This window comes from Telopea speciosissima, chromosome 10 (assembly GCF_018873765.1).
Source record: "Telopea speciosissima isolate NSW1024214 ecotype Mountain lineage chromosome 10, Tspe_v1, whole genome shotgun sequence".
Classification (NCBI taxonomy): Eukaryota; Viridiplantae; Streptophyta; class Magnoliopsida; order Proteales; family Proteaceae; genus Telopea; species Telopea speciosissima.
The window spans coordinates 46,034,561-46,047,186 of record NC_057925.1 but is presented as its reverse complement, the minus strand read 5'-3'; the positions used below and the strand labels follow the sequence as shown (position 1 = coordinate 46,047,186).

Here is a 12,626-nt window from a genome sequence, read left to right as displayed (position 1 = left end):
AATGAAAAAAAATTTGAGGTTATTTAGTCATGGGTATAAAAGGATATTAGTTGGAGGAAAGGGATTTGCAGTCATATTGCATTTGCAGCAGAAACCACTGATATGAGGCTCTGATTGGAGAAGTTAAAAGACCAAGGGGTAGGCTGAAAATCACTTGGGAATAAGGGGAGAGAAAAGATAGGATAGATTTGGGTTGACAGCGGACATGGTTTTATTGCTATCCCATATTCTAGGTAAGTATGCATTAGAAGAAGGATCACTTGAAGAAGAATTGTTGCTACTGATTGACTGTACATTTCTGTAAATTTGTTTCTTTCTTAGGCATATAGACTGATCAAACAAACTCTCTCTCTATTTGCATGTATGTAGTTCCAGGAGTAAATCTTACTCCTCTGTGACCATCTCCACAAATATCCAACAAAAGAGAACCCCGCCCCCCCACCTCTCTCTCTCTCTCTCTCTTTCTCTCTCTTTTGGTTGCTGTTAAACCTGTTGTTTCTCTTAAACTTCAATAACATGCATGATAGTTTTTATTTGGTGCTATATTGATGACTATCCTCACTTTAATATCCATTGTTCCATAAACTTGTGGGATATCAATATTTTTGTTACCCACCTTGTAATGAGCTCACTTACATGACCATGGTCGCACATATACAAAATTATTTATACAAACAATCAGAGAATAGTTCTTTACAATCATTTTGCTAAATGTTGTTCTTTATTTTTTTGTTTAGGAAAACGCAAATGATTTCTTGGTTATCAGACATTTTCATGCTCTTCATGGAAACAAGAAAACCAAAAGCGCCTAAAATAGTTTTACCGTTCTGAAGTAAAAAAAAGTGGATTAAAAAACCACCTAATTCCTTTTGATAATCTTACTTTTTTGTTTGGTAAGATTATCTGGTTGATTAGTTCCTTTTGTGTCCAGTAGAAATACTCCTTGTTATCTGTCCCCTTTTTCTTCTCATTTGTAGTTATTTTATCGGCTTTATCTGGATGATTAGTTCCTTTTGTGTTTAGTGAAAGTACTCCTTTCTTATTACACATCCCTTTTTTCTTCTCTTTTATAATTATTTTATTAGCCATGGTTTTACTCATAAGTACTCCTTTGACCTGGAAAACATTAACCAGTTCACTCAATGGTCGAATGGCTGGTCTGGTTTTCAAAACTATGTGAACAAACTAACATACAGCAGCTTGTATTTATTTTTTCAATAATGTCAAGAAGGGAATGAAGCAGTTGGCTAGTTTACTGGGTACTCTGCTAATAGCTGCTCTGACACTAGGTGTTGCTTCATTTTGTACAGAGTTGTTCATCAGGTAACTGAGGATGACCTCTCAGTTTGGCAATTGGAAGAACTCAATCAATGCCACAGACTCTCAAGTCCAAAACAACTCTCTCCAGAGGCTTCATACTAGGGAGAAGGTAAATGAAATAAATGCTCAAAGATAGACCGGTATTTTTACTACTGTTTATGCTTTTCAATTTTTTGGAGGGAAGTTTATTTTCCCTTTTATATTGTTGCACAGAGAATTGTTAGGGTTTTGGAGCTTGCAGGAGCTGTAATGGATGAACTATCTAACTCAACAGGTCCAAGGATGGAAATGCTTAACAACCACTGTCGTGAGTTCATGCAGTTGATTAAGGTGGTTTTTGTTCAATCCCTTTTACGCCAAATTGTACATCTCTTTGATCTGGTCATTTGAATTTAAAGAATCCCATTGCTTGGTTGGGAGACAATTTGGGAACTTTTTTTTTTTTTTTGGTGTCATTTGAAAGAGCTATGGTTTAGAACTTGAATTATCATCAGAGATCCGAAATGAAGGCGTCGAGGACTTGTGTTTATTGGTAGTCACTGCAGCCAAGTTATAAATGCATTAGATGTGTGCACTGATAGGAGTATCTTATCACTGAAATGTCATTGTACTTGATGTTCATATTAATGCTCAGTTGCTCAATTGCTACATCATCAGTGTTAGTATGTAGTAAGATGATGTTGGAATTTGTAGTTTATTTGCTGGGTTCAATTCGGGAGCCATTAACTGGCATAACTTTGTTCATAATGATTTATGGAGCTTGTAACAGGTGGAGGGAGTTTATCTGGATTCTGTTTCTTATTTCTTCATAAAATGTGGCATGGATTGGAAAGTGGAAATAATCCACGGTCATGTCATTTATTTTCTTGTTCAGACCTTGTCTTTACTCCTTACAGGGCCAGATCTTATATGCAGATTTATGATGTTCAACTGTTAAGCACATATAGGGATTATTCTTCAGTGGGAATTTAGATTGATAGTTGCTTTTCCACTTGTTTCTAGATTTGTATTGCAGATCAGTGGCTGTTTTCAGCCAAAAGATGCTTCAATTGGTCACTGTGCATGGGAAAATAAACCAAGCTATATAGACTGATGTGAACTAGGTCCCTTTTTTATGACAGTGGTTGGAAGGGCTATAAGACAGTGGTGACTGTCCCTTTGGGGATTGTTGTAACTGTCCGTTGTAGTGGAGACTTGTTTTGAATGATCTTGTTGGAAGGGCTACAAGACAGTGGACAGTGGTTGGTAGCCATACTATAATTTCTCTTCAATAAATTGTATCTTGGGTTGTATAATTATGTAGAGCTATACAAGTGCCAAAGGTGGGGTAATCCAAAATTTGCTAGCATGTTTGTGGCAATTAGGGATGGCAACAGGGTGGATTCAGGGCAGGTATCACCAATACTGTACTTGACCTCTTAAGCTATTGCAAAACTATACATGCCCTGCCCCAACAGACACACATGGCTCCCTAGTTTTACAATGTAACCGGGTTGGTTAACCACTGGATGAGGTTGGGTTTTTTCAAATTAAACACCCTGACCCTTACCTTGTAGAGGTCTTACTGTACCCGAACCACAAGAAACGGAGAAGCAGAATGCAGTGGGTACCGAACCTTAAGTTCATTACAAATGCAAGGTACTGAACCTGTATTTGATAAAACAATTTATCCTTTTCTAAGTGTGTTCTATTTTGTTATTTGAAGGGTTATTGTTAGACAAACCCTTCTAGTTATCAATCATAAAAAGGTGCTTCCTAGAAACAGCGTGGCACATTGTCACCAAGGTTTAGTGAGGAATGACCTGGGATCATGGTGTCCTTGTCAGCAGTGACCTAAGTGAGAAGTAGGCGAAGATTCCTAAACCACAAACAATTTCTGGGGAAAAATAGTTGGTCCAAGAGAGTGGAATTTGCTAATCGACATGGAGTGTGTGAATGTTAGTTGGTAAGAGAACGGAGATGGTTTGATGCAATTCAAGGGAGAGGTGATGTTGGTGAAGTCTGAAGAGATTGATGGGTAAATACTGTTAGAATGATTGATGAAAATAATAGAAGTGAGTAGGGATAATTGTAGACAAAATCTAAATGATAAAATTATAGATGCTAATAAGGTTTGACATCATGAAATAATAGTAGAAAGGGGTGAGAATGATTTTAAATAAAAGATCTGAATGCAAATAGTAAAAATGGGTGAGGAGATTTTAAATAAAAGATCTGAATGTTGATATCATAGATGTTGAGACAATTGATAAGATGAAGCTAGTCAAGCTCTTTTTAGGAAAAGGTTTGAATGGTTAACTGACTGATCAGTACTGGATAACATCTTTCAGAGACAATTTTGGGAAGTCTGGATGAATCAATTGACAGCATCCCCAAGGGAGGGTGAATATTTCGTGAGAGGTTCTTAACGAGCATGTAAGGAAAGACAGTGGAGTTTGTGGGTGATATGGGACTATATGAAAGATTAGAGTTTGGAGAAAGGATAGTTGGTTGATATAGAAAGATTTCAGGGTTAACTTAACAGAGAATCTAAGCTCATTACGTAGGTTGTTGGTTGTGGATGTTTGCATTTGGATATTGAGGTGAAAGAAAGGGCAAAAATAGGTGCCTTAGAGTATAACATTTTTTAAGGATAAATTGGTATAGAAAATAAAATGAAATTCAGAATAAGTAACCACTATCCAGAATAAATAGGTGGCTGATTAGAAGAGTACCGAGTCTGGTCCTTAGGGATCTAAAGGAGTAAGAAAACCATCTAAACAAATTTGGGGACGAAACAATGAAATTCAAATTTCCATCAAGTTAGCTTAAGTTTCACAGCTTGTCAAAAGATTATGATCAACTGATTGTGTTAAGAAAAGCTTAGGAAGCAAAACACTATATCGGAGGATTGTGGCCTTTATTCTAATTAGATACTGAAGATGCCAAGAAAGTTGTATTCAAAATTCTTAGAATAAGGAGGGATATAGAGATTTACATTGCCTTGTGCACTAGGTACGCCCTTTGCCCTTATTTTTGGGTAATTTACACATACCACCCCTAAGGTTTGACGAAAGTATGATTTTACCCCCCAGTGTTGGAAAATTCTGCATACCCCCCTGAGGTTTGCAAACAGTAACAAATAAACCCATTCCGTCAGTTCATGACTAACTACGTTAAAATTTTGATTTGAACTGACAGAATTATCCTTACAAGAAAAAAAACACCTACAACTCATCTTCCCCAAAATCAGAACCAACTATCAATACCCTTGTCGTGTCGGGTTCCGATAATCAAAACGCGGAAACCCAACCCACACAGGAAAAGATCCGTCCCTACCCTCGCAAATGGGAGACGAGCGTCATGACCGGAATCACAGAACCCACCGTCACCTTTGCTCCGGCATCCGCCCCCGCCCCCGCCTATAAAATCCGTCACTTAGCTCCGGCACTCATATTCAGCGCAAGTCAGTGATCCCTATAATTTTGCTCTTCTCGACCTCCTCAAACCCAAGTACGATTTCCCAACTCGCAGAGGCACTGCTGGTATGTCCACTTGTCTCTCTCTCTCTCTCTCTCTCTTCCTTTTGTCATCTCCTATCTCTCCCATTTCCCTCTCACTGATATCCATTTTGCAGAGCGAATAATCGTCAGTCGGTTGTGGACGTCGCCTGGTATTTCGATTTACCAGAGGTAAATCACTCTCACCTCCTCTTTCTCCCTATTTAGGGTTTTCTCATCTCTAAATTGCAGATACACATGCATGCGGTTAGGGTTTTTTACTATTCGAATCTACTAAGTACGCTGAGCTGCTTCGGCAATTTAGCCGCCACCCAATCGTCAATCTAGATGGCGCCACCGATACCCATGCTTCCCATCGGCCACGGTCTTCATCTTTTCTTTCTTTGTCGTAGTTTTCTGATTTTCGATGATTCTAATTTTCTCTAATTTGTAAATTGTCATTGCATAAATTCAATGAAAGGGTTGACTGGAATCAGCTGCCTTGTTTGATCTGGAATTTAGATTGGTTGCCTTGTTTGAACATATGATGATTTCAAATTGCATGCTTCCAGTCTGATCCGCTACCTCTCCTTTTTGTCCAACTTTTTTAATAATTTGTTTTCTTTTCTTCAAATCACTTCCAACTTTTGATATGTTTTAGGGTACTACATTACTGAAACAAAGTGCTCTGCTGCAGATGAATGCGTGTTAGAAGATAATGAAATTTGTAGCCCATGCCTTTATCATCCCATTTGTGGTTTGTACTGATCTTTGGTGAACTTTAAAGTCTGAAGCGCCAAGTCTCTAGTGGGAGGAAGAATGAGAGCCCTAACCCCACCTTGAGGGACATGCTGCTTTAACCGCTCGAGCATCGGTACAAGGAAAGCAGCAGTCTTACCGGAGCTAGTCCTGGCCATGGCAACAACGTCTGCACCGGCAAGTATGAGAGGCATGGTCTTCCGCTGTATGGGCGTGGGGACCCTGTAACCCTTGCGTTTGATGCCTCGAAAGACATTAGGGCTTAGGCCCAGAGATTCGAATCCCCCAGACTTGGCTTTCTTCTTCTGCTTCTCCCTTGTTTTCAGTTCTGCTTTGGAGCTAACACAAATATTTTTTTCCTTCGCCATGAGCAAGATTGGACGACTTCTGCTTGAATCGAGCAGTGGACGGCGAGGGGGTATTGGTAGTTGGTTCCATACCTGCAACTCATCTTCCCCAATCTATTTTGGGGCAGATGAGTTGCAGGTGTTTTTTTTTTTCTTGTAAGGGCAATTCCGTCAGTTCAAATCAAAATTTTAACACAGTTAGTCATGAACTGACGGAATGGGTTTATTTGTTACCGTTTGCAAACCTCAGGGGGGTATGCAGAATTTTCCAAAACTGGGGGGGGGGGGGGTAAAATCATACTTTCGTCAAACCTCAGGGGTGGTATGTGTAAATTACCCCTTTTTTTTTTTTATATTATTATAGAGATTTAAATCGGGTGAGAGAGATGTATTAAGAGTGGTGATCAAAGAGTCTTTATAAGAGAAGACAAAAAAGATTGGTGATCTATATATTTTTTTTATAATTTATTAAATAAATACTATGTAGGGAGGAAATTGCTTTGGCTGGAGCAAAGATCATATGTACTTTCTTAGTGTAGGGTGCTTAAAGTTAAAGAAACTCCAAGAAAAAGGGATATTTAAAAAGTTTTAGTACCCATTGTGTCCAATTGAGGCCTGAAAGTGCATGGGAGATGATAGTTAAACCATCACATCAAGATTGCACCAATAGGGTAACTAGAAGAGAGGAAGTTGATTAAAGTGGTTTTGTTCATGTGACGCAAGGGTCAGTAAGTGCGGTATTGAGGACTGATTTGGACCACCTGGTGCTAATTGGAGAGCTCTAAAAGAACAAAGGCAAGAAAAGGTGTGGATCAAGGTAGTGAGGAACGACCTGAAAAGGCTTGTAAGCTGACATAAGATTCAGGCTTAGATAGAGTGGAATGGAGGAACTACATTGGTGCGGTGTACTTGAGTTGTTTAGATGGTCAATTGAGAAAACCTCAGGTCGTCCCACTTTGTCAAACCACATTTCTTTTGAGGTTGTGTCCCAGAAATTTATTTGATTGAATTGTGAATTTGTGATCAATCCTTTGTTTCAAAATGGTTGAACCTTTGTATTCATTATTTCAACCATTCTTATTTCTCATATAGTCTTAATTGGATTTGTCTTACATTGTGGAATCAGGACATCCAAATGACCCTAAGGAAGGAAATCAAAACTGCTTGCGAGTACCGCCCATTTGAGAAGTGTGATTACAGTTTAAGAATCTCCAATGAGATCTGTTCCAAGAAGCTGGAATACATCATTGAACAGTTGGGCAGCATGAAACAATGCATTGAACAATATCACGGTGCAGATTCAAGCCCTGGTATGCAAGTTGTATGACACTAATAGAATCAGTCCTCTTTTTCTGTTAGATTAGGATAAGTGAATATCCAATGCAAGTATCTGACATCATTCGGTTTGGGAATTTGTTTATATTCTTACTTCTTTAGAGCTTTATACGATGCTTTAATAATTGCAGTGCTTAATATAATGCAGTTAAAACTTTTTGTTAAACATGCAGCAGAAAAATACGGCTAGTTACACACTAAAAGAGGAAATAGAAGTACAAAACATGTTTGGCGATACTTTATTGAGCAACAAATGAAATATGGTATTGCAGCAAAATGACGGTGAAGATTGTGTTCAAGAAATTGTAATTGGCATATCAGATTGGGTAAGTGGAAAAGCAATAATCTTTATAAGGAGAATAAGCATCCAGTGGCATTTATTACAAGACCTGCCTTGAGATACCTCTTTGGCAAATTTAAGTAGTGTGGGTGACCTAGCTTGCAATCGTTTTCCTGATGGTTTTTCCCTTTGTACTTCTACAAGTGTATTAATAGAACAGAAGGTCTGCAATGGGCAAGCAAATGTGAAGGGAAAATGCAGATATGTGGTGTGCTATACAATTAATTAAGTTGCTATCCATGTTTTGTTTTTTTTACAAGCTTTTCACTGTTTACATTGAGTCGCTCTTCCTTCCTTTTCAATTGGTTTTATAAAATTCTTCTTTAATACACTTTCCAACAAGAAGGGGGGGGGGGGGGGACACTGATGCAGCAAATTGCAGTGGAGATTTTTGCCTAGATTCCCAACAAGGGGTTGAAGATAATTCTGCTTGCTTAATAATTTAAGGGGTAATGATGTACATACTATCGTCTATCGTAGTACCCGTCCTTCCACATTCTCTCTCTTTCCTCACACTCTTTCTCCTCCCTAACTATGTGGGTTCCCCCTGTATACGAATCATGAGGCATTTCCTCCTGTGTGCCCATGGGCTTGGCATGAGAGATGCCAACTTATGGGGGTGTGTGATCCATATCTTCATATGGCCTTTTAATATGCAATGGGTTTCATTAAATAGAGGAACAAGTACAAAAATTAGCTAAACAACAGGCTGTAGGCAAGATGGATACTTTTGCCTTGATATATATTTCCTTTCTGAAATTGAAACAGTTAAATGCGATTTGATCAAATTGGATTCTCATACAGTTAATTTTATGCTTATTTTCTTATTTTGTAAAATATTGAAAAATCTGCTAGTACATATGTTTTGGATGACAATTAGTTGGAAATGACAAATAGATGAGTGAATTAGATATTTAGTTAATTGGCATGATTCATGACTATTGTTTCTTCAGAAAATGACATACATACTAGCATTCAATTTCTGTGAAATTAGTAGAACATAATCTCTTGCTGTTTGTTTGATCTCATCCCATGTCATACCAGGCCAGGAGGCTATGGTAAGCCATGGTGTATATCTCTGTACTTTTCACACTTGATTTAGTGAAATATATTTCAACATTTTCATATATACAAACAAACAGAGCATATATTAGCCATTGGGTAAAGAAAAACTGCAATAAAGGGCCATTACCCAGTGCTGATCCCTCAAGATTCGAACTTGGGCATTGAAGAAGAAGAGTGTTTTGGTGTCAAACTGAAACCAAAATATATAGCAAAAGAACAGCAGCTTTACTAGCTTCTGTTACCTGGAACTAATGATCATTTGCTGCGTTTGCACCTTTGTAAGGTTCTTCTCTCTCTAAGGTCTGAACATTTCAGTATTTTGCTTGTCTCTGGTCTCTACATCTCCTCCTTGCCTACATTGATTTTTTTCTTCACAACCTCTGCTATATGGGTTTGCAGGCTTTACTTGACATCTGCTATGAAACTTACCTAGTGTGGAACACCAAATACGATCCTTTGCAAGTGCCCCATAGCTTATACCTCTCGTAGCTTTCACTTCCATGAAGACTGAACACAGTAGCAATGCCACTACGCATGGTATGAGAACTCTAATAATGATCGCCATTTGTCTCTATCTATGGGGATGATGGTCGATTATATCTTCTTATGCTGAGGCGGAAGCTTGCTTTCTTCACTGTTTTCTACACTACACTGTGTGGAAAATGTGCGTTAGAAGCTACTTTTGGTTTTTTTGTTGGTATGTAAAAGGTGACGCTTAAAAACATTTCTAACCTATGACAAGGCAAAAGGGTTGCTTGCGTAGGGGGTCACTAGTAAGCTGTGGACCTCAAACTCCCTGGCTACTCTCTCTCTCTCCAATATGGATCTTCTACTGCCGATTTGCCAAGCAGGATTGTGCTGCGAAGACATGGTGAGGCACGCAATGATCGCCTTACCCCCACTCGGGTAAGGTGCTCAGGCAGGGGTAAGGCGGTCAATGCATGCCTCACTGTGTCTGGGCAACACGGTCTTGTCGGGCAGCTCGGCAGTAGAGGATCTGGATCCCTCTTCTTCTCTCTCTCTCTCTTACCCCTGGTTCTAAGTATCAGTATTGTATTAGCATATCGGCCGATATGTATTAGTATTGTTGGAGAAAGATATGATACAGGTATTGTATTAGCATATCGGCCGATATGTATTAGTATTGTTGGAGAAAGATATGATACAGATCGATTGTATCAACTAAAAAATGATGAATTATTAATTTATGCTTGATATATTCATATATCAACCAAAAAATGATCTATTTTTAATTTACGCTTGATGCCATCCTGATATGACCAACCCGTATTGTATCGATCGAGACTGATACGGAAAAGGTACCTATACCCGTATACCCTGCAACTAGCTTCTCAGTGCATCATGGTTTTAAGGATCAGGATTGGATCGGCGTGTCCAATACTGATAACATAAAAGGGTATCAAAATAGGAGAAGGGCAAAAAAATGGTCTAGAAAACCTCCGTATCGATATTTAGAGGGAAAACAATCTGTTCTGGTTCAATATAGTCAATCGGTATCGTCGATATCTGACCAATATCGGTGCTGAAACTGTGAAACTAAATCCCAGGTTTTAAGAATCAGGAATCGAATTAGTGAATCAGCCGATTCGGAATGGAATTGGCCATGATTGATTCGGACTTCCACTGATCCAACACAGCCGATTCACACCCAAAAACCCTATGAATTCCTTGTTTTTGGACTTAAGAACCGATTGTAGGTTTCTTGAGTACCAATCGGTCGGATAGTGGAATTATCATATCCATATCCGATTATATATGGACGGATTCGGATAATATCTTATTGGTTTTCGGATGGATTCGGATAGTTTTCGGATAATGCTTTTTTGAATACAGATTCTCTTAAATTGATATGAACACGAGTCGAATATGATTTTTCGACTATCCACTAACATCTTTACTGTTTTTATGATGAGAGTTAGAATTGAGACTTGAGAGTTGAGTACTTACCCTTTCTTTTACTCTTTTTAGTTTTTGATTTTCTTACGTTTTTATTTTTGATTTTATCTTGTATTTATTTTAATAGATTTGTGATTTCATGTATTGTCACAAATCTATTAAGATGTATCACATTGCATAAAACAATATATACAAACCAATGAAAAATCTAGAAAAAGAATCATGTATAAAATTATAAAAATAAGATAACAAAATCCAATAAAGTAACTTAAAAGGATAAACAGACTCAGATATATTTCAAATATTCTAGTACCTTTAGATTGCTAAACAAATCATATAATACTTGATCAAATAAAAAAATTATCATATATCCTATTAGTTTCGGATGAATTTGGATTCTCCCAAATAGATAGAATTTTCGAATATCCGTGTCATCCTAAGGTAGGGTGCTAAATTTCCACGGTCATCACTTCTCTGTTGTGATTTGAGATTAGAAGTAGAGCCTCAAAACGGATAGGATAAGAAGCCTTTTTGCTTGCCTTGTTTGAAACAGGAGAAAGAGAAATATCCATGGCGAATGCTTGCAGTTTGCAGCAACTTCGCTACTCAAGAGGCCAAAAGTTATCCGGGATCAGTCCCTTCCACTGCCCCAATACCTCAAGCCCATATCGTCTCTCACTCCCCTCCACTGTCGCTTCAGTTCGACCCCTGAAATCATGGATGGAAGACAAGGAAGCTAAGGATTCGATAACTCCGGTTATTTGTCCTTTGTTTCACTATACGAATGTTATGTTCTTCAGATCAGCTTACAACGTTCAGGTGTTGGTGGATGAGAGCGAGCCAGAGGAAAGCCAGAGGAAGTTCTGATAAGGAGGTTTCGGAGAGAAGTGTCAAAAGCAGGAGTGATTCCGGAGTGTAAAAGGAGGAGATTTTTCGAGAATACGCAGGAGGAGGAGAAGAGGAAGGCTAGAGAAGCCGGGCGGAGGAATCGCCGAAGGTAAAACCACTGAAACTGAATCACCTCATCTTATCCCGCATTTGGTACTTTTCTGTTTTTAAATTTCTTCCGTGGGTTAATTATTGAAGTAACTACAAATGTGCCCTAACCCCACATTGCAGAAGGTCAGGACCGAGATTCCTGCCGGTGGGTGGAGCTGCGGCTACCGCTGCTACTACTAAGGAGACGGCGGACGAAGAAGACAATTGGGATATACCTGAAGGGGCTCTCCCTTAATGAGTTACTGAAATGCTCTCTCTTCTCCTGTCCACTCTTTCTCTTTCTCTCTCGTCCTAAGGGGAAGGGGAGGCCGGGTAATGCTCCGATTTGACGGATTAGTCTATGTTTTTGTCTGTGTTGGGTTTGGGAGAGAGAGAGAGATTAATGGATTGGATTACCGGAAACAGCTTCCATTTACTTCGATTTGTTTTCTCTGAGTGTCGATCATTGATAGCGGCAATTATGCAAATGGCTTGTGTGCCAATGAGATTTGAGTGGACTTTTTAACCGGATTTTACTGCCCACTTGAGTCCTTGAGAATGCAAGGGAGGCCTCACCATTAGAGGCTTTTTGGCTTCTGATAGCCTGATTTTTAAGGTGCATTGTGAGTCTCTCTCTCTCTCTCTCTCTCTCTCTCTTGGGGGTAAAACTACCACTTCTCAGTACTGGCGGTTCATAATATTGTATAGACAATGGATGTTCTAGATAAGTCATATGTTGAATTTCATGCTCAAATTCAATCATATAATCTTTCGTGTATTAATGTGCATATCCATTTATGTTCATTCTATAGTATTCAATCATTACTCTGCATTCTCTCGTAGTCTTTATTGATCCCAAGTTGACACTAAGAGAGGGGAAGAGGTGAATTAGTTTCTACACAAACTCTTCAAATTCGAACTTAATTTCCAACACTGCATGCACTAACAGAGATGTCTTTGAACAAACAAAATTTTACCTACCAATCACAACACACATGCATGTCCACCTCGTAACTACTGCGTGGCTAGGTCTTGAAACACACTCCAATACATGCAATGGAAAGTAAAGTAGACACAAGACACCAA

At 38.8% G+C, this 12,626-nt stretch overlaps 1 protein-coding gene and 1 pseudogene across 1 annotated transcript; both read left to right on the top strand.

Annotated features, from left to right (window-relative positions):
* Positions 1–1,274: 1,274 nt before the first annotated feature.
* On the top strand, positions 1,275–7,287 carry LOC122641374 (mediator of RNA polymerase II transcription subunit 11-like). The gene is made up of 3 exons (XM_043834582.1): positions 1,275–1,429; positions 1,534–1,650; positions 7,032–7,287. The coding sequence occupies exons 1-3, from the start codon at positions 1,334–1,336 to the stop codon at positions 7,230–7,232; spliced, it is 414 nt and encodes a 137-aa protein (XP_043690517.1). The 5' UTR covers positions 1,275–1,333; the 3' UTR covers positions 7,233–7,287.
* LOC122641373 lies at positions 2,187–11,811 on the top strand (annotated as a pseudogene).
* Positions 11,812–12,626: the final 815 nt, after the last annotated feature.